At 41.4% G+C, this 22653-nt stretch overlaps 1 protein-coding gene across 1 annotated transcript; it reads right to left on the bottom strand.

Annotated features, from left to right (window-relative positions):
- Nucleotides 1-3738: 3738 nt before the first annotated feature.
- Nucleotides 3739-11612, bottom strand: LOC138884306 (uncharacterized). The gene is made up of 5 exons (XM_070165419.1): nucleotides 11330-11612; nucleotides 10516-10715; nucleotides 10111-10374; nucleotides 9902-10029; nucleotides 3739-4264 (listed from the first exon to the last, which is right to left on the bottom strand). The coding sequence occupies exons 1-5, from the start codon at nucleotides 11610-11612 to the stop codon at nucleotides 3739-3741; spliced, it is 1401 nt and encodes a 466-aa protein (XP_070021520.1).
- Nucleotides 11613-22653: the final 11041 nt, after the last annotated feature.

Genomic DNA, 22653 nt, shown 5'->3' on the forward strand with positions numbered 1-22653 from the left:
CCAAAACTAATTAAACGAGGTAGGAACTAGTCAATACAAGCTCACAAGTTCGCATTCTAACTATTCAAGTAATTTCTCAACCCCAAACACAAGTGTAGACATGTGATTTTTGACCCTCCCCAAGATTTTACATATTTTAGCATTTAAATACTTAATTTAAGTCTAATATAGTTATTTCAACTAATTTTGACTTTTTTACTTTATTTCGTCATAAAATAAAAATTACAAAAATATTTTATTACATACCTTTCATAAAAAATTTAAAAAAAAATACAAAAATGGTACCTTATTTTTATCTTTATATAACTTGAAAATACAAAAAAAATATAATAGTTTCATGTTTTAATATAGTTTAGTTTAATTAATTAGAATTAGTTTTTACATTATATAGTATACTTAACTTTTATTAAAGGAATTTAGGCTTCGTTCTCTGTGTTTGGATTTTCCATTCATTGAGTTTTCCGGTGCCGTTCGAGTATCGTTGCTGGTTCGCAGTACCGGTTCGATTTCTATTGTTGCTGTATTTCAGCTTCCTTTCGAGTTCAATCGTTGGAATTCTTATTAAATTGTAATCGTCGGAGATTCAAGTATATTGGAAAGCAATTCAGGTTCACCTATTTCCATTTTTAACTTGTTGCTTGAATTTTTGTGGTGATAAGCATAATGTTCACTCAGTTATGGGTGTATTTGATAATTGGAAAAACTGGATAATTGGATACCTCTTACGTGTAGGAAATAAGTTTGCGGACTATAATTCCTTGCTCCGCTATCCGTTTTGTCTTTCATGTAAAGCTTGACATGTTTCTCGTCGTTAGCTTTATGGTGTTGTATTTCTGTTTTCAGAATCAATATCCATTTTATTGTGTTTTATTTAGTAGCTATCACTACCATATGTTCTTTAAGAATGAAGCACTTACACACTTCCTTGCTTCTGCCTTGGTCATTTTGACTCAGCATCAAATAACTTGAAAGGTCGGTTGGTAGTTAGCTGCTATTTAGCCTGTGGTTAAATCAACTTTTTTTTCATGTGTATCTCCTCTTTCTGTGCTTTGCTTCTTTAAAGAAGTAGATATGAACCTTTGTAGTTTTGCTTTAGGCGCGTATTACTAAATAAATTATTGTGATTGTATACATGTTCGTGTGACATAGTTACGATTTCAGAAATTAAAACCAAGGTATGCGTTTGCGCAATTTTGGGTGAAACAATCTTATTAATTAATAAAGCATTATTAATTGTGGACACGTTCGCGTGACATGATTTTTGATGCGCCAAACAAATGAGTATGCGTGACTCGTTTAAAGATAATTCCTTAATTACGAATAAATCAAGTAGTTAAAAGCGGTAAAAGGAGCAAATGCACATGGGTTTCAAATAAGTAATTAGACAATTTAACTAAGCTAGGTATGATTAAAGCGACCGTGCTTAAACTACGGAACTCGAGAATGCCTAAGACCTTCTCCCGGGTTAACAGAATTCCTTACCCAGATTTCTGTGTTCGCACACCATAAATAAGAGTCAACTTCCTCGATTCGGGATTTTAAACCGGTAACTTGGGACACCATTAATTATCCCAAGTGGCTACTCTGATTTTAATATAAATAATCCTGTTTTGATTGTCACTTAAATTGGAAAAACTCCCTTATACCCTTGCGGGTAGTAAAAAAGGAGGTGTGACAACAAGTTTCCTAAAATTCGACCCCAGGCCCACGCGCCCGGATTCCGAAATTTTTCGAAGAAAGTTGTTCTTCATAACCTAAGGATCAATAATATATGATTTCTATTTTATTTCATAACAAATTTCATGGTTAAATCTAACTTTTATCAAAACCCTAGGTTTTTCTCTAATCTCATGATTTTCCCTAAATCTTTGTGTGTTAATCTACCCGAGGTTCAAGTATTAAACTAGAAATTAATAGGATGAACTTACCTCAAGATGCTAGGTGAAAGTCTTCTCTCAAGAGCTCCAAAATCGCCTAATAAATGAGTGAAAAATGAGAAAAATGGCCTAAAGCCCGTAATAAATGAATGTCTCTACTTCAGTGATTTACGCATCTGCGATCGTGGACCGCACTTGCGCCCACTACATCTGTGAAAAGGTCTCCGCTTTTGCGGAAATTCAGCTGGTCCACTGGGTTGCTTCTGCGGGAAGAAACCGCTTCTGCGGTTCCACTTCTGCGAAAGCTTAGCCGCTTCTGTGGCTTCTGGCTTGGCCTGCCTTGGCCGCTTCTACGAGGGGACGACCGCTTCTGCGGTCTCGCACCTGCGGTTGAGCAACCGCAGGTGCGGTTATGACAGCAACCTGGAGCTTCAGCTCCTTCCTAAGTTTTCCAACTTCACTCGAGCCTCGCTCGATTGATGCTCGGGGCCCCGCCTGAACATACCGACAATTTTGAAATCATATAATTGACTCGCTCGAACCCTCGGAATGCCTAAAACAATGTTAAATCTAAGAATCACCCCTAAAACCAATTGAATCAAACTTATGAACTTCAAGTTCTTCAATTCACTTCTAATGCGACGAAACGTACTTATACTACTCGGATTGACACCAAATTTTTTCGAAAAGTCTTAAATGTTATATTGGACCTGTACCGGGCTCCGGAACCAATATACGGGCCCGATACCAATATGATCAAGCATTATTTAATTTCATTATATCCTTAGAATTTCAGTTTAACAATTTCTAACAAAAATTCATTACTCGGGCTAGGGACCTCGGAATTCGATTCCGAGCATACGCCCAGGTCCCATATTTTCCTACGGACCCTTCGAGAATGTCAAAACACAAGTCCGGGTCCGTTCCCTAAAAATGTTGACCAAAGTCAAACTTAGTCTTTTAAGAAAATCTTAGGGAGTCAAGTGTGCCTATTACAACTAAAACTCTTCCAAATCTCGAACCAACCATCCCCGTAGGTCGTAAATTAGTTAAAGAAAACGCGGAAAGCTTTATTTAGGGGGATGAGATTCTAAAAAGCAAAACGACCAGCCGGGTCATTACATTCTCCACCTCTTAAACAAACGTTCATCCTCGAACGGACATAGAAAGGTACCTGAGCTAGGAAAAAGATGGGGGTATCTGCTCCGCATGTCCTCCTCGGACTTCCAAGTCGCCTCCTCAATTAGTTAGCCCCTCCACTGGACCTTTACCGCGGTATTCCTCTTGGATATCAACTGGCGATCCTGTCTATCAATAATAGCAACTGGCTTCTCCTCATAACCCAGACTCTCATCCAACTGAATAGTACTGAAGTCTAACACATGGGACACGTCGGTGTGATACTTCTATAGCATCGATACATGGAAAACTGGATGAACTCCCGACAAGTTGGGGGTAAATCAAGCTCGTAAGCAACCTCCCCAACTCGCGTCAACACCTCAAAGGGGCCAATAAACCTTGGACTCAACTTGCCCTTCTTCCCGAATCTCATAACACCCTTCATTGGCGAGACATTCAAGAGGACCTTTTCGCCAACCATGAATGATACATCATGCTCCTTCTGATCCGCGTAACTCTTCTGCCTGGACTGAGCTATGTGAAGCCTCTCCTGAATTAACTTTACCTTCTCCAAGGTATCTTTCACCAAGTCTGTACCGTACAACTTAGCCTCACCAGGCTCAAACTACCCGATAGGAGAACGACATCGCCGACCATATAAAGCCTCAAATGAAGTCATCTCTATGCTGGACTGATAGCTATTTTTGTAAGCGAACTCTGCCAAGGGCAAGAACTGATCCCACTATCCTCCAAAGTCAATCACACATGCTCTGAGCATGTCCTCTAAAATCTGAACTATTCGCTCTGACTGTCTGTCAGTCTGAGGGTGGAATGTTATGCTATGCTCCACGCGGGTCCCCAACTCACTCTGAACGGCTCTCCAGAAATGGGAAGTGAACTGAGGGCCTCTATATGATATAATGGAAATAGGCATACCGTGCAACCGGACTATCTCCCGAATGTAAATCTGAGCCAATCTCTCTGAAGTGTAAGTAGTCACAACCGGAATAAAGTGTGCCCACTTGGTCAAACTATCAACAATGACCCACATAGCATCAAACTTTTGCAAGGTCCGGGGCAACCCAACTACGAAGTCCATAGTAATGCGCTCCCACATCCACTCCCTCAGACCATCAACATTAGGAACACATAGGCGACCCTTCTGAAGTAGGACACTGGGATAACCAATCCATGGCCACATAGGCATTTGCTGAAATAGGCCACGTAGCCTCTGGTGTTCATACTTAACCTGCTGGCAATTCAAGCACCTAGCCACATACTCCACTATGTCATTATTCATCCTCTGCCACCAATAATGCTACCTCAAGTCACGATACATCTTCGTAGCACCCGGATAAATGGAATACCGTGAACTGTGTGCCTCCTCTAGAATCCTCTCCCTCAGACCATTAACATTAGGAACACATAGGCGACCTTGGAGTCGCAGAACACCATCCTCGCCAATAGAAACCTCCTTGGCACTACCCTATAGCACTGTCTCTCTAAGAACCGCCAAATGTGGATCATCGAACTGCTGGGCTTGGTTCTGCCCCAATAATGAAGACTGAGCAACAACACACATAAGGACTCGACTAGGCTCTAAAATATCTAACCTCACAAGCCTGTTAGCCAAGGACTAAATATCCAAGGCTAGTGGCCTCTCCTTCGCTGAAATGAATGCCAAGCTACCCATACTCTCTACTTTCCTGCTTAAGGCATCCGTGACCACATTTGCCTTGCCTGGATGATAAAGAATGGTGATGTCATAATCCTTCATAATTCAAGCCATCTACGCTGCCTCAAATTGAGATCCCTATGCTTGAACAAATGCTGTAAGCTGCGATGATCAGTGTAAACCTCACATGACACCCCATACAGATAATGTCTCCATATCTTAAGAGCATGAACAATCGCCACCAACTTTAGATCATGCACAAGATAATTCTTCTCATGAATCATCAGTTGGCGTGAAGCTTATGCAATAACTCACCCCTCCTGCATCAGTACACAACCCAAGCCAACGCGTGAAGCATCACAATATACCGTATACATCCCTAAATCGGAAGGCAACACAAGAACTGGTATTGTAGTCAAAGTTGTCTTGAGCTTCTGAAAGCTCACCTCACAATCATCGGACCAACGGAAAGGAGCACCTTTTTGGGTCATCTAGTCAGAGGTGATGCAATATATGAAAAACCTTGCACGAATCGTCTTTAATAATCTACTAACCCCAGGAAACTCCTGATCTCGGTCACTGAAGTAGGACGCGGCCGACTCTGAACTGCCTCAATCTTCTTAGGATGCAATGTAATAGGGAGATCGGTTGAGCAGTAGCATCCTACAGCAGCATACAACAGCGCACAACAACAGCAAACACTACAGTCACACGGTAGTCCCAGCTACCAAAATTTCCCGAACTACATTGACCTGATTCCTGTTTCAGCCCAGGATATGTAGGAAACCTCTGAAGCAAAGGTTCGGTCAAATCTTTTTCAAAAAATGCTTCACACGGAGTATTCGGACGGGCAAAAATCGCTCGCTTATCTTTGCGCGAAAACCCTTCGTGTCTTCGTGCAAAGAGGGGCAGCTGTAAGCACGTGATTTTTGCTTTACGAGCAATCGCTCCAAAAGAAAATAAAAATAGTGACAAATGATTTCGCTGTACAATTGTTCGAGTTTTTCGTGACATGTGTTGTTAGTCATTTGTGGATCTGTCCATTTTGCATTTAATCATTAACAAACAAAATACAAAATATGCATGTCAGGGTGATTAAACCATAATTCGGTCAGTAAAAGAAAATTCAAAAAATATATGTGCATCGTTCGTTCTAGGCTTTTAGTTAACTTACCGAAATATTTTTTGTGATAATTGTGTTAAAATGTTGCATTGTTGTTGGTTTTAATTTCATTATTTTATTGTTTGTTATTTCATTTTTTGTTTTAAAAGAAAAAATAAAATAGAAAACAAAAAGAGGGATTGAAAAACGGGTTAGGCCCAGGAAATAAAACAAAAAAAAATGGGCCCAAACCAGCACAAGTCCGGTCCAGACCAGGCCTGCCCAGGCACCTCCTGAAACGACGTCGTTTCAGGGACGGTTAATCTGGGCCGTTCATTTCCATTGATCCGATGGCCCTTATTAGCCCTCATGACCCGACCCATTCCCGTTTTTGACCGACCCCTTGATTAACCAAACGGCACCGTATGGTCTAGCCTCCCCAATCCTGGCCATCAATTTTAATCGATCCAACGGCCAGGATTGAGTCAGCCTCCCCGTATATAAGCCTCCTATCACACCCCACGCCCCCTATTCTAACCCCCCACTCATCGTCTTCATCCAAACACTGAAGCCCCCCCAAACCCTAGCAGCCGCCCTAGCTTCCCTTTCACCAGAACCCGGCGGCATGGACGCCGGTGGCCACCTCCTGAACACCCTAGGACCACCTCACTGTCCTGAACACAAATCCACTAACCACGAGCCTCGAATCACTTCCGTTCGTCTCGAATCTTCATTTGAAGATTTGAGTCGAACCCGGATCTATGCCAAACCATCCCATCTTCATACCAGACACTCCCCTGACCTTCCTCGTGACCAAACCAAACTTGGTTTGGTCCGAATCTACCCACAACTCCCTAAAAATCAGATCTGGAAATCCAGACTTTAGAACACATGCACCTGGGGAATCCGGCCGGTTTGGACATGGGTTTGAGGTCTAATAGACCTTAATCAAGGTGTTCTCATGTGAGAACACCCTGATTAAAGTTTGTTCGGCCTCAAAAGTTCGAAGTTGAATCAGATTTGGGTCTGTTTGATTTAAACATTTTCGGTAAGTTTTCCTTTCTTTTGTGTTAGTTTTGATTAAGTGGTCAGCATGTTTCGTTGTGTTTGTTTGTTATTTTTTGTTATTTTTCATTCGGATTTCTTCATCTCTGTAAAGACCTTTTATTTGGTCGATTGGTTTCTGTGTATGATTTAAATGTATCCTATGATAAGCATGTCCGATTAGTATAGTCGTCGCATGAATAAACTTATATAGGTTCCTAGTGACTGACCAAGTTGTCCGAAGCCCTTTAGGTCCCTGAACATATTGTTTGTGTGAGCGACTGATTATTACCTGCTATAATTAGTATAGTCGACTCGATAAATGTCGTTGATTAGTTTCTATAACTAATGAATCAAACGAGCTAATAATGTCGCATGACTAATTGATACTTTGCCACTGATTGAAGGCCCCAACATTGTTTGAAATAGTTTGTTTGCATTGAAAAATGACTGAAAGGTTCAGTCTAGGCAGTCCTGAATTTGAACTTTCATCAGTTCAAAAATGCCCTGATGCGGCAAAGGGTCAAGACAGTGGTAACCAGGGTTTAACAGGGGTAGTCTGGGGTTTGCAAAGAACAAAAATGATTAGTTTAAATGAGCTGACAAGTAGGGTACTAATTTGGGATTAAATTAATGCCAATGGGGAACAAGACATAAGAGTATGGGACTTAAATTGAATAAAAAATGAGGCCCATAACTCCTGATTAAACAAAACCAGGCGTGGGAATAAAGGGGGCTGACACCAAAAGATGCTTAGGCATGGGCTTTAAAGAGTATGGGCAGGCTGCAAGTTGCAGCAAAAAAAGGGCAGCTTAACTGCACTGGTTTTTGGCTTATAAATAAGCCATTTGAGAATTTAAACGGGGCTGGAGTTTTGAGTCTTAGGCTGGACTTTTAGTCTTCAGAAAAAGAGAGAAAAGGCTGGAAATTTTAGTCTTGAGGAGAGGTCTTGTGAGTTGAAGAAAACTGAAAAAAAAACAGAAAGAAATTTCCAGAAATACTGTAACTGAACACTGTCCAAGAATTGCACAAAGAAACCAAGTTGGTTATCCTAACTGGGATTGTTCTTTGTCCCATTAAGAGAAGTCTGTGTTTCTTCTGCTGTGATTGTTGCTACACTGAGCTTTCTGTGTGCTGCTGGTTTGAGTTTTAGTCTCCTTGATTGTCGAAACTGTGCTGGTTATTTGCTGAGCCTTGGTGGTTATTGAACTTCTGTGGCTATAGCACAAAATATTCTGTTTCCTTTCTCGACTGGTTTTGTTTCCTATCCTGTCTTCCTGGGATTATTAGTCTGTTGCTCGACCAACGTGTGAACTTCATCTTTGTGGCTGTTTGGTTGTTGCTGTGTTGTGCCATTTATCTGCTGCTGCTGTGCTTGCTGCGTACCACTCAGCTGATCATTTCCTTCTTCTTTTGTTTCTCTATACCAGGTACATGACTAATACTCTGTCAAATGTAATTGGAAAGTTGAGCATGAATACAAAAGAAAAGACCTGAAGAGTGACTTTTATACATAGATTGTTACATTAAATATCATGTACTGTATAATAATTTTCATTCCTGTTTTGATAATGGAAGTAGCCTGTATGCCCAGTATATATCAATGTAGATTAGCTGAATGTTAGTTTATATATGTATGTTGTTAGGTGAAAATATTCCCAATGTAATAGGTTGTATCTTAGACTTAGTTTAACTGTGCAGTATATTCTTTAATAGGCCAAACATGAAAACTATCCACTACTAGTTAATTTCTTTCCCTTTAATAGGCGGTCCTTTTATAACTGATAAACCGCGCCAATAGAACCCAGAACAAGTTCACGGCCTCAACCTCACCAGGGTCGAGCCCAGGTCGAGGACAGATCAGGCAGGCCCGCATCGAGCGAGCAGTGGCCCAGGTCTGGCCAACCGCGCGTGGGCTGGATTTGGGCCCAGGATTATTTGTTTGGCCGACTGTGCACGCAGCTTCGGTCCCAACTTTTGTTAAGCATTTCTGAATTCCATTACAAACAACTTGCAAGCATGTAATTAATTAGGACTATCTACCGTTTTCAATTGATAGAGACGAACACGACAAGAAACGTAGTTGCTATAGGATATCCTTTTAAAATAAGAACGAGATGAGCCTCGATGAAAATAAACAAAACACGCAGATACGGGGCCCTTGTTAAATGTATATTATTGAAGCATTTAGTTTCTAGGACGGGTTGTTTAGCAAATCTCACAACCCTCCTAAAATAACAACACGTTAGTCTCTTTAGGACACGCTTTAATAAACCTTACCTTCTTAAACTCGGGTGCACATTTATGTGACCCAAATCCAAATCTCGACGGATTCGAAATGTATTTCTAATCATGGGTACATTGATTGTGACGTGGTTCGAGATGCGTGTCCATGACGTTGCAAATTCATTTTTGAAAAAAAATAAGAATGAGATGAGCCTCGCCAAATGAAATACAATTGCGGGGCCCTCAGTAAATATTTGCTTTAAAAATTATTTAGACTTCGGGATGGACCATTTAGTAAAATTCCACGGTCCTACCCAAAATAAATACGCTAGTCGCTTTAGGCGCGCCTTTAACAATTTAATTTCCTTAAACTCGGGTGCACATTGATGTGACCCAAATCCAAATCTCAACGGAGTCAAAGTGTGTCGACGACCGCGGGTACATTGATTGTAACGCGGTTCGAGATACATTTTCACAACGTTGTAATCCTTGATAAAAACAGTAAATGATAAAAGCGGTTAAAAGTTAAATTTTGCACATAAGTTCAGACTTGTATAAAATCAGATAATCAAGCCGAATATAACAGTTGAGCGACCGTGCTAGAACCACGGAACTCGGGAATGCCTAACACCTTCTCCCGGGTTAACAGAATTCCTTATCCGGATTTCTGGTACGCAGACTGTAATATGGAGTCATCATTTTCCTCGCTTCGGGATTAAAATTGGTGACTTGGGACACCCTAAATCTCCCAAGTGGCGACTCTGAAATAAATAAATAAATCCCGTTTCGATTGTCCTTTAATTGGAAAAAACTCCCCTGTGCCCCCTCGGGCGCGGAAAAAGGGAGGTGTGACAGTACCCTGATCTCAAGTCGATCTTAGAGAACACCCTATCACCCTGCAACTGGTCGAACAAATCATCAATGCACGGCAACGAGTTCTTGTTCTTGATGGTAACCTTGTTCAACTGACGGTAATCAATGCACATCTGCATGGTCCCATCCTTCTTCTTTACAAACAACACTGGTGCACCCCAATATGACACACTTGGTCTAACAAACCCCTTTACTAACAACTCCTCAAGCTGCTCCTTCAACCCTTTCAACTCCTTCGAAGCCATACGGTACGACGGAATAGATATAGGCTGGGTACCTGAAGCCAAATCAATACAGAAATCAATATTGCGATCGGGTGGCATGCCAGGAAGATTAGAAGGAAACACATCGGTGAACTCCCGAACTATTGGAACTGAATCAATCGTCGGAGACTCGGCGGAGGTGTCCCGAACAAAGGCCAGATAAGTCAAACACCCCTTATCGATCATATGCCGAGCCTTCAGGAAAGAGAAAACCCGACTAGATGTATCAACTGTGGAACCCTTCCACTCCAACCCTAGCATTGCTAATGTAACAGTCTTGGCATGACAATCAAGGATGACGTGGTATGGGGATAACCAATCCATGCCTAGGATGACCTCAAAGTCGATCATATCAAGCAACTGGAGATATGCTCTAGTCTCGAAAACATAGAATGTGACAACACATGACCGGTAGATCTGACCCACAACCACAGAATCACCCATATGAGTGGACACATAAATAGGAGTGCCCAAAGGCTCAGGAGGAATAACCAGGAAACGAGCAAACAGAGATGATACATATGAATAGGTAGACCCTGGATCAAATAATACCGAATAATCTTTACCACAGACTGATATAATACATGTGATGACGGCATCTGAGGCTAATGCATATGGCCTGGACGGAAGGGCATAGAATATGGCTGGAGCACCGGCTGGTTGGCCTCCAACTAACTCAGCAGTAGCTGGCTGACCTCTCCCTATTTGGCCTCCACCTCTAGGATGGCCCCTACCAGTCTGTCCCCCGCCTCTAGACGGCTGGGCAACCGGTGCTGAAATTACGGGCTGCTGACCCTGCTGTACTGCCTTGCCCCGAAGCCTAGGGCAGTATCTCCTCATGTGACCAAGGTCTCCACACTTAAAATAACCCCTCGGCGTGGCGACCTGCTACCCTGATAGCTGACCCTAATGGCCTGTAGACCCACTGAAAGAAGCCTGGATAGCCGATAGATGGTAGGAACTCTCCGGCATAACACTGAAATACGAACCTGAAGAACCCTGGGGACCTGAATACCCACTGGAGGAACCCTGAATAGCTGGCGGGCGATAAGAACTCTCTAGCATGGCACTGAGATAGGGGCGCGCTAGAGCACCCCGAGTGGTGGTGCTAAATATGGGGGTCTACTGGGCTGACCCCTCCCAAACTGACATTTACCCCTAGTTGGGGCACCTCTGAACTCTCCGGAGAATCTAGCCCTCTTATCCTGTTGCATCTGGTCCCTACCCCTCAGACGGTAGCCCTCAATCTTACGAGCAATCTCCACTACTAGCTGATAAGAAGCCCCCATCTCCACCTCTCGGTCCATATTGGCCATAATGCCAGAATGCAACCCTGCAACGAACCTCCGCACCCTCTCTACATCAGTAGGAAGTATCATCAATGCATGGCGGGATAACTCAGAAAACCTCGCCTCATAGTGGGTCACGGACATCTAACCCTACTCAAGCTACTCAAACTGATACCGCAACTCTTCCCTCTCAGAGGGTGAAATATACATGTCCAAGAATAACTATGTGAACTAGCCCCAAGTGATGGGAGGAGAACATGCTGGCCTGCCAAGAACATAGGACTGCCACTGTCACACCTCCTTTTTGCGCGCCCGATCCCGAAGGGTTAAATACGCGGGTGGAGTTTTTCCAATTTAAGTGACAATATTCGAAATGGGATTATTTATTTAATTCAGAGTCGCCACTTGGGAAAGGTTTGGCTTTTGGTGTCCCAAGTCACCGGTTTATCTTGAATCCCAAATCGAGGAAATTTTCGACTTTTCCAAATGAAGTCTGCGAACCAGAAATTCTAAGTAAGGAATTCTGTTGACCCGAGGGAAGGTGTTAGGCACCCTCGAATCCCGTGGTTCTAGCACGGTCGCTTAAATTGTTATAATGGCTAAATATCTGATTTAAATACATGTTATGACTTACGTGCTTTTATTAAACTTAAAACCGCTTTTATCATTATCACTTATTTTTATAGAATTGCAACGTCGTGAAAATGCATCTCGAACCACGTCACAATCAATGCGCCCGTGATCGTCAACACATTTTGACTTCGTTGAGATTTGGATTTGGGTCACATCAATGTGCACCCGAATTTAAGAATATGATTTAATTAAGCCGCGCCTAAAGAGTCTAACGCGTTATTATTTTTTGGGAAGGCCATGAGATCCACTAAACGGCCTAGCCTGAATTCTAAATATTTATTATGATTATTTATTGAGGGCCCCGCAATTTGCATTCTATTTGGCGAGGCTCGTCTCATTATTTTAGAAGGGTATCCTACAGTGACTACATTTCTACTACGTTTGTCTCTAAAAAAAAGAAAGATGATACCGAACTTACTTGTTTGAACAAATACAGACTGGATCTTTATTACGTTTGCCGAACCTAAATTTGTTTGATTACCTGATTGATTGTTTATGAGGTGACAGTTACCTCATGCTTTGTTTTCATCGAGTGAATACGCTTATTAATTTGCTAAGTGAGATTGCAGGCAAACTAACAACATATACTGAGTTATATTTAACGACCTCCAAGTTTTATTTTTTAAACTCTAACCCATTTGAACTTGATAAACGAAATTGGCTGTTTATTAGGAAAATTACTACTAATTGAACTCAAAACGCCTATTAGTTTTCCTCAACAGTCATCGCATTATTTCGAAACAGGGAATCTATACCAAGATCCGATATCGAACCTATATCGGATCAAATAATCTGACAGGAGAACTGGCATTCATAGCCAGACTCTTAATGTGATTGCATGAGAGTTGGTTTGGGATACATTTATCCCGGACCTAGTACCATAGATTTGTCAATTCAGTGGTCTAGACAAAATACATACAGGTGCTTGCCATGACTCTATGTTATACTGCCATAACTAAATTAAACAGAATGTTATACTGAACTGAACGTATACTAAATCAAACATATTGTCTATGTCATACTGTTATTACTATTAAACAATGCTATCTAATAGTTCATCTCAAACAGAATGTATGTTAGTTTATACAGAATGTTTGCAGTTTGCAGTTAAACAAATACAGGCTAAACTAGCATTTAACCTATTTTGACCACCAGTATTATAACATAAACAGATGTTCATTTCCTTATTTCTGCTTCAACTTCAAACTTTCAACAATACATGGTTTCAGAGGTTGTGTACCTGGAAATATTTGACAATTGAAGAAGAGGGCAGTCAGCAGAGTAACAATGACAACAAGTGCAGCAGCAGTAACAGCAGGTAACAAAATCCCAATGCAAGATGCAGTTATAGCCAACGGGAAGAGGTAACAAAATGACAGCAACAAGCAGGGGAGTGGGCTCTAGAACTCAAACAGTCTAACTCCAAAAGAAAACAACCAATAAGAACCAAACAGCAGAATCCTAGCTGATACTTGAAAGGAAATCAGCACTTATTTGAAACAGGGTAAACAAACTGGGAATCGAACAAACAACAGGAAGAAAACAGCTTCTGATTTTTGTGATATCCCTCTCCCTGTCTCCTTTCTTTTCAAAATCCAATGTCAATCTTCAGCTTTGAAAATATGCTTGAGTTATCAGAAAGAAATCTTTTTCCAGTTTTTCTGGTTTTTTCAGAATTTTCGGTTCTCAAATATTCAATCTGAGTTCTGTTTCTTTTGTATGTCATGTGTGTGTATATAACCCTCAATGTGTATCACCCTCTCTTTCTTTCAAAAATATTCCTCACAGTGTGCTTCCCTCTATTATGTGTGTGTGTGTTTTCCTCTAATCTTAGGGTCCGTGTGTATCTCCCTCTATCTCTGTATGCTCTCTATGTGTTTTTTTAGCCTCTAATCCTCTAGCCTCTCTTCTATCAGATGTCTTCCCTTTTATAAGCCTTTCCATCTTCCCCTTACAACAGCCTGTTTAGAATATATCAACATACCCCTCCCATGTGCCTTCCATTTTCAGTTCCACTTTAGCTAATTAAGTATTAAACCCCATCATTCCCCTGGCAGGCTTAAACTTTCCCATTTTATTAACTAAAAGCAAGTATGGGCAGTAGAATATATCTGACAGCATATGCTGTCAAACCATTTTTAAAATCAAAAGCCCTTTTATGCAGGAAACAGGCTGTGCACAATGCACATGCTGTGCACAAGTGCACATGCCATCAACTCAGATTTCAATTACAGACCAAGCCTTAGGTTTCTGAAATCATATTAACAACTATAAGTAACTGAACTTGGTTCTTAATTGATTCAGGCAATGTTCAACAGAAGCAAATCGATTTATTTTGTTCAGACAGTTGAAACTAATTGACGACACATGTCGACTCGACTATATTAGCATTAACATACACAATCGTAGCCAAAAATCAGACATTTAAACAGTATCGATACATGATTCGAATTATACTGACTAAGCAGAAATGTACTCGAGGAGTCAACTAGTCAGTCCAAATTTGAAAATCAGCTACTTGCCCAACACTTACATACACACTATCAGAATAGGAGGGGGATTCAGACAAACACAGAGGTTCAGGTGAAGTGGACAAACAAATGTTGATAAAATTAAAACAAACATGAACCGACTTTTAAAACAAATCACACGGACTAAAACAAGTAAAGGAAAGAAAGCAAACTCACCTTAAAACTCGAAAAATCAAAAGTTTGAACTCGGATTTGGACAGACTTTTCTTAAAGCTGAACAGACTTTAATCGAAGTGTTTCTCAGATGAGAAACACTTCGATTAAGGTCCATTAGACCTTAATCCTTCGGTTTGAACAAAACAACGGACCAGTGACGAGGAACCTTGAGGTTCGAAAACCAGATCCGGGATTCATGCTTCCCTGGTCAGATTCGGACCAAACCAAGTATGGTTTGGTCACGAGGGGGGTCTGGGGAGTGTCTGGTATGAATTTAAGGCAGATCGGTGTAGATTAGGTTCCGACTCGAATCTTCAAATGAAGATTCGAGAAGGTGGGATAGGATTCGAGGTGTGTGGTTGGTAGATTTGGGTTCAGGATGGCACGGGGGTTCTATGGTGTTAAGGGCGAGGTCACCGGAGTCCGTGCCGCTGGCTTTCATGGTGAAGGGTACAGGGGCGGCTAGGGTTTGAAGGGGACGGGTTTGGTGAAGACGAAGGCAGGGGTGTTGACTAGGGGGGCAGGGTATGGTAAAGGGTTTATATAGTTAGTGGGTGGGCGGATCTCAACCATTAGATCAATCTAGATCTATGGTCTGGATCTGAGGGCTTAAGTGGAACGGTGTCGTTTTGAGGGTAAAGGGTTTGGGTTGGTCCGAGTGAAAACGGGTCGGGGCCATTAGTGGGTTATGGGAAATGTGATCTTGGCCGTTGATCAATCTGAGATCAACGGCCCAGATCAACCTGGATCAATACGACGTCGTTTGGACACCCTGGGTATTAGCTTGGACTGGACCGGGCAGGCCTGGTTTGTGCATTGTTTGTTTGGGCCAATTTTAACAAATTGGCCCAAGTCCGGAAGGGAAGGGCCTTTTTTTTTCTTTTTCTTTTATTATAAAATACAAAACTAAGTAAAATCAAATTAAAATAAACACCTAATACAATTATTTGCACACACATTAAAATAATTCAAAACAGGTAAAATTAAACAAAACAAAATCACGGACAAAGATGCCTGTTTATGCTTTTCTATTTAACAACCATGTTACGGTTCAGATTATGCATGACCCACACATTTTGTATTTTGTTTTAAATAAATAAATAAATAAAAACGGGCAAAAGTCACAAATAAATCAACAAAGTGCCGTACAGAAATCCAAAATTGTACAGCAGGACCAATTTTTATTCTTTTGGAGCGACTGTCGCGCAAAACAAAAATCACGTGCTCACAGCTGCCCCTCTTTGTTCGGAAACACGAAGAGTTTTCGTGCAAAGATAAAGTGAGCGTGTATGAGCGATTTTTGCCTATGGACCACTCCGTATGAAGCATGTTTTTGAAAGATCTGACCGAATCTTGCTTCAAAGATTTCCTACATATCCTGGGCTAAACAGGAATCAGGTCAATGTAGTTCGAGAAGTTTTGGTAGCTGGGACTACCATGGGATTGCAATGCTTGCTGCTACTGCTGTTGCTGTTGTCACTGCTGCGTCACTGACCGCCTTATTACAACCAAACGAAAATTGGAAACTGAACTAACTACTTATATGCATGTCAACTGCTAGTTACAAGATTCCTATCTATGATTCTTTTACGACTTGATCTTGGGTCTTAGCTGATTCTGCTTGTAGACTCCGATCTGAATCTTGATGCTTGCGAGTTGCGGCGACTTGTTTAACCTCTGGGATACTGAGTGAGACGCGATTGGCAGGGTTCAGGACCTTAACCAAATGTTGGAGTCAATTTGCTTTCCATTTACTCCGATAGCTCGGGACATCTTCTCTCTTTTTTCTTCTTTTTCTTCGTTGATTTCGAACTGGGAATCATCTCGTGGGGTCATTTCGATCCATGTGGGTCGAGGTTAGACCTGCGGGAGAAAACAAACGAACGAAATTTTCTGCCCCAGTTTCACAAGGAAAATTTCGTTAATTATTCGCCAGGAAGTTCATAAAATTGATGAAAGAGGATATGTATGCTCAGTTCAGGGTTGGAGCCCTAATACCGACTAGCTGGGGAAAGGTTCAGTATAGGGTTTAAAACCCTAACGCCGAACGAAGGAAAAATTCAGTTTAGGGTTTAAAACCCCAATGCTGACTAAAGGAAAAATTCAGTTTAGGGTTTAAAACCCTAATGCTGACTAAAAGGAAAAGCTCAGTTTAGGGTTTAAAACTCTAATGCTGGCTGCATGGAAAAGCTCAGTTTAGGGTTTAAAACCCTAATGCTGGCTGAAAGGAAAAAGTTCAGTTTAGGGTTTAAAACCCTAATGCTGACTAAAGGAAAAAGTTCAGTTTAGGGTTAAAAAACCCTAATGCTGACTGAAAGGGAAAGATTCAGTTTAGGGTTTAAAACCCTAATGCTGACTGAAAGAGAAAAGTTCAGTTTAGGGTTTAAAACCCTAATGCTGACTGAAAGGAAAAGTTCAGTTCAGGGTTTAAAGCCCTAATGCTGACTGGAAAGAAAAAGCTCAGTTTAGGGTTTAAAACCCTAATGCTGGCTGAATGGAAAAAGTTCAGTTTAGGATTTAAAACCCTAAGGCTGATTAAAGGAAAAAGTTCAGTTCAGGGTTTAAAACCCTAATGCTGACTAAAGGAAAGAGTTCAGTTTAGGGTTTAAAACCCTAATGCTGACATGCATGGAAAAAGCTCAGTTTAGGGTTTAAAACCCTAATGCTGGCTGGATGGAAAGAGTTCAGTTTAGGATTTAAAACCCTAATGCTGATTGCATGGAAAAGCTCAGTTTAGGGTTTAAAACCCTAATGCTGGCTGAAAGGAAAAAATTCAGTTTAGGGTTTAAAACCCTAATGCTGACTAAAGGAAAAAAGTTCAGTTTAGGGTTTAAAACCCTAATGCTGACTGCATGGAAAAATTCAGTTTAGGGTTTAAAACCCTAATGCTGATTAAAGGAAAAATTCAGTTTAGGGTTTAAAACCCTAATGCTGATTGCATGGAAAAGCTCAGTTTAGGGTTTAAAACCATAATGCTGGCTGAAAGAAGAAAAAAATTCAGTTTAGGGTTTAAAACCCTAATGCTGACTAAAGGAAAAATTCAGTTCAGGGTTTAAAACCCTAATGCTGATTGCATGGAAAAGCTTAGTTTAGGATTTAAAACCCTAATGCTGGCTGAATGGAAAAAAGTTCAGTTTAGGGTTTAAAACCCTAATGCTGACTAAAGGAAAAAAGTTCAGTTTAGGGTTTAAAACCCTAATGCTGACTAAAGGAAAAATTCAGTTTAGGGTTTAAAACCCTAATGCTGATTAAAGGAAAAATTCAGTTTAGGGTTTAAAACCCTAATGCTGATTAAAGGAAAAATTCAGTTTAGGGTTTAAAACCCTAATGTTGATTGCATGGAAAAGCTCAGTTTAGGGTTTAAAACCCTAATGCTGGCTGAATGGAAAAAAGTTCAGTTTAGGGTTTAAAACCCTAATGCTGACTAAAGGAAAAATTCAGTTTAGGGTTTAAAACCCTAATGCTGATTGCATGGAAAAGTTCAGTTTAGGGTTTAAAACCCTAATGCTGGCTGAATGGAAAAAAGTTCAGTTTAGGGTTTAAAACCCTAATGTGATTGCATGGAAAAGCTCAGTTTAGGGTTTAAAACCCTAATGCTGGCTGAAAGAAAAAAATTCAGTTTAGGGTTTAAAACCCTAATGCTGACTAAAGGAAAAATTCAGTTCAGGGTTTAAAACCCTAATGCTGATTGCATGGAAAAGCTCAGTTTAGGGTTTAAAACCCTAATGCTGGCTGAATGGAAAAAAGTTCAGTTTAGGGTTTAAAACCCTAATGCTGACTAAAGGAAAAATTCAGTTTAGGGTTTAAAACCCTAATGCTGATTACATGGAAAAGCTCAGTTTAGGGTTTAAAACCCTAATGCTGGCTGAATGGAAAATTCAGTTTAGGGTTTAAAACCCTAATGCTGATTGCATGGAAAAGCTCAGTTTAGGGTTTAAAACCCTAATGCTGGCTGAAAGGAAAAAGTTCAGTTTAGGGTTTAAAACCCTAATGCTGACTAAAAGGAAAAGCTCAGTTTAGGGTTTAAAACCCTAATGCTGGCTGCATGGAAAAGCTCAGTTTAGGGTTTAAAACCCTAATGCTGGCTGAAAGGAAAAAGTTCAGTTTAGGGTTTAAAACCCTAATGCTGACTAAAAGGAAAAGCTCAGTTTAGGGTTTAAAACCCTAATGCTGATTGCATGGAAAAGCTCAGTTTAGGGTTTAAAACCCTAATGCTGGCTGAAAGGAAAAAGTTCAGTTTAGGGTTTAAAACCCTAATGCTGACTAAAAGGAAAATTCAGTTTAGGGTTTAAAACCCTAATGCTGATTGCATGGAAAAGCTCAGTTTAGGGTTTAAAACCCTAATGCTGGCTGAAAGGAAAAAGTTCAGTTTAGGGTTTAAAACCCTAATGCTGACTAAAAGGAAAATTCAGTTTAGGGTTTAAAACCCTAATGCTGATTGCATGGAAAAGCTCAGTTTAGGGTTTAAAACCCTAATGCTGGCTAAAAGGAAAAAGTTCAGTTTAGGGTTTAAAACCCTAATGCTGACTAAAAGGAAAAGTTCAGTTTAGGTTTTAAAACCCTAATGCTGACTAAAGAAAGAATTCAGTTTAGGGTTTAAAACCCTAATGCTGACTGGCTGGGGATAAAGCTCGAGAATACTACACGATCTATTTTTGAGTTTTCTTGTTTTAATAGAAGATAAAAGGGAGTTTCGTGGAAGCTTACCTTTCGAGTGAATTCATCATTGCCGAAGTACTTCCTGTACCCATGTACCTTCTTTTTTGGGCGACACCTGCTTCTTGCACGGTTGTCTTGGATCAGACCTGTTTCAACTTTTCAGACAAAGAATCATTTGTTAGTTCGGAAATGACGGTCGGTTTGGTGACCTTGATCGTTCCCAGTTGCTTTATTGCGTCTTTATTTCTGTTGTGAAGTTCCGCCATTGATTTGATTCGAATGGCGAAACCCTTCTAAACTGTTCAGGCTTGTATTTCCAGATTCTGCGATGACTTGCCTCGTAAGGCCTCTCTTTTTTTCTTTTTGTCCCGTTTTGATTGGAGGTTCTCAACGGGGGTTTTATTGGAGGTGTTCTATGGGAATTTGTACAAAAGGAAGCTCTGTGGGGGGAATATTTACAAAGTGGATTTTTTGTGTGGATTTTTGTACAATGGGGCATGCTGGGGATTTATTTCAAAGCGGGCTTTCTAGGATTTGTCGGGGTAAGCTTGTTGAGGAATTTTACAAAGGGACTCGCTGGGATGTGTTGGGGAGATTCCATCGGGGATTTTTTTTTTTTTTATTGGGGAGACTCTGTGGAGATTGTACAAAGAGAGACTCTGTGGGGATTTGTACAGAGGGAGACTCTGTGGGGGTTCGTCTGAAGGCGGACTTGCTGGGGAAGATTTCTCTCTTTCCTCTTTACTTTAAACACCATCGAACGTCATGATTCATCAGGCTTGGGCAATCGTACCAACGGGATGAGGCGTTTTCCTTCATGAGACGGAATTCCGTGCAAATAAACCTGCCACCTACCCTTTCCGGTGTATCCTGAACTTGGGGTTAAAACATAAAAGAGATTCGAAAAGAACAAAGAAAGGGGAAAAACAAATCAGAAAAGGAGTATCATTTTCGGGACGAGAAAGACTTATCTGAGGAAGATAACGCTGGCTTTAGAGGACATGACATGCTCTTTGGACTGGACGTCTGACCTTCCAAGAACTTGCGTTTTCCTGAACCAGAACGGATCTGCGATTCCAAACTGGTGGCACTTGCCGAGACCTCCTTGGGGTGGAGTCATTCTTTTTCGGCCAACAGCGCCCTTTGCGGGTTTTCGCTGGCGAACCTCTCTCATTTCTCTTCCTGTCTTGATAGCACTCTTTGCGAGTTTTTACTAAACAAGCTCTCTCATTTTGGTTTCTCTACTCCCGTTGCCTCGTGGTGCCCGAAGGTTTTCACCGTCGAGGCTCTCTCATTTTATTTCTCTCAATTCAGAGTGTGCCGGTTTCCATTTGTGGTGCTTATTGGTTTCCCACTATCTTTGGTAATTGATTTGAAGGCTTGTCCTTGGTAAAGAGAAGTAGCTGATACTAACTTCTAAACTGTTCGACGTGCCCCGATTTCAATTTCAGGGTGAATGAGATTTTATTGTTGGTGTGGCTGAACCTCAGAGAGAGGTTGCCTACGTATCCTTTCGGAATCAAGTCAAACGTAGTTCAGGACTCAATCAATGTTTTGTTTTTGTTTTCTTTTTTTTTTTTTTTGTAGAGAGGATTGGGTAGTGTTTGGGAGTAGCGGGGGATAAAACCTTCGCCATTTTCAAATGTGTCAGGATCACGGGAGTATGATCTAGACGTAGTATCTCTTGACTGCATCTGCATTTACCGCTGTGTCGGGGTCATTTCCTTCGATATCACCTAAATACAAGGCTCCTCTCGGCAATATCTTCCTTACGATGTATGGGCCTTTCCAATTTGGGGCAAACTTTCCTTTTGCTTCTTCATGATGCGGCAGAATACGCCTCAGTACCAGCTGACCTACTTCGAAATTCCGGGGTCGGACTTTCTTGTTGTAAGCACGGGCCATCCTTCGTTGGTATAACTGTCCGTGACAAACTGCGGCCATTCGCTTTTCATCAATCAACGTCAATTGCTCTAACCGAGTCTTGACCCACTCGCTGTCCTCGATTTCTGCTTCGACAATGATTCGAAGCGAAGGAATTTCTACCTCTGCCGGTATTACAGCCTCGGTCCCATAAACCAAAAGATAAGGAGTCGCTCCTACTGATGTGCGTACCGTAGTGCGATACCCCAATAATGCAAATGGTAACTGCTCATGCCACTGTCGGGAACTTTGGATGGTCTTCCTCAAAATCTTCTTGATGTTTTTATTTGCAGCTTCCACAGCACCATTGGCTTTCGGCCGATAAGGAGTGGAATTCCTATGCGTTATCTTGAATTGCTCGCATACATCTCCCATCAAGTGACTGTTCAAGTTTGCTGCGTTATCTGTAATGATAGTCGCAGGAATACCGAAGCGACAGATAAGATTTGAGTGTACAAAATCCACCACAGCTTTCTTAGTGACCGACTTGAGAGTGACAGCTTCTACCCATTTTGTGAAGTAATCGATGGCTACCAGTATAAACCTGTGTCCATTCGAAGCCTTTGGTTCAATTGGTCCAATGACGTCCATGCCCCAAGCGACAAATGGCCAAGGGGCGGACATGGGATGCAGTTCCGTGGGAGGTGCATGAATCAAATCACCGTGCACCTGACACTGATGACACTTCCGGACAAAGCTAAAGCAATCTTTTTCCATGGTCATCCAGTAATAACCTGCTCGAAGGATTTTCTTCGCTAAGACATACCCGTTCATGTGAGGTCCGCACACACCTGCGTGTACTTCGTGCATGATCTTTCTTGATTCCTCGATATCGACACATCTTAGGAGATTGAGGTCCGGGGTCCTCTTATATAACAATTCACCGCTTAGAAAGAAACCACTTGCATGTCGCCTAATGGTCCTCTTCTGATCTCCAGTAGCATGCTCGGGGTATTCTTGCGTCTTCAGGAATTTCCTGATGTCATGGTACCAAGGCTGCGTACTTGATCCTGCCTCGATTACACTGCAGTAACCATGTCTTTCCTTGATTTGGACTTCCAAAGGATCGACGTGGGCGTTGCCCGGGTAGGGTAGCATTGAAGCCAAAGTAGCAAGTGCATCTGCCAGTTCATTGTGGCACCTCGGAATATACCTGAACTCTATTAACGTAAAGCGCTTGCTGAGGTCCTCCACATGCTGTCGGTAAGGGATAAGTTTGACATCCCGAGTTTCCCATTCGCCTTGAGCTTGCCGGATGATCAGGTCAGAATCTCCTATAATCA

This window comes from Nicotiana sylvestris, chromosome 2 (assembly GCF_000393655.2).
Source record: "Nicotiana sylvestris chromosome 2, ASM39365v2, whole genome shotgun sequence".
NCBI lineage: Eukaryota > Viridiplantae > Streptophyta > Magnoliopsida > Solanales > Solanaceae > Nicotiana > Nicotiana sylvestris.

What these genes read in the sequence shown, in the direction of transcription:
- LOC138884306 (XM_070165419.1), bottom strand. Translation starts at nt 11,612, where the DNA reads ATGTCCGTGACCCACTATGAGGCGAGGTTTTCTGAGTTATCCCGCCAT. An exon ending in TGCCCCAACTAGGGGTAAAT is followed by an intron (nt 10,716 to 11,329) that starts GTCAGTTTGGGA and finishes TATTTGATCCAG; the next exon opens with GGTCTACCTATTCATATGTA. An exon ending in AAGATCGACTTGAGATCAGG is followed by an intron (nt 4,265 to 9,901) that starts GTACTGTCACAC and finishes GTATGTGGCTAG; the next exon opens with GTGCTTGAATTGCCAGCAGG.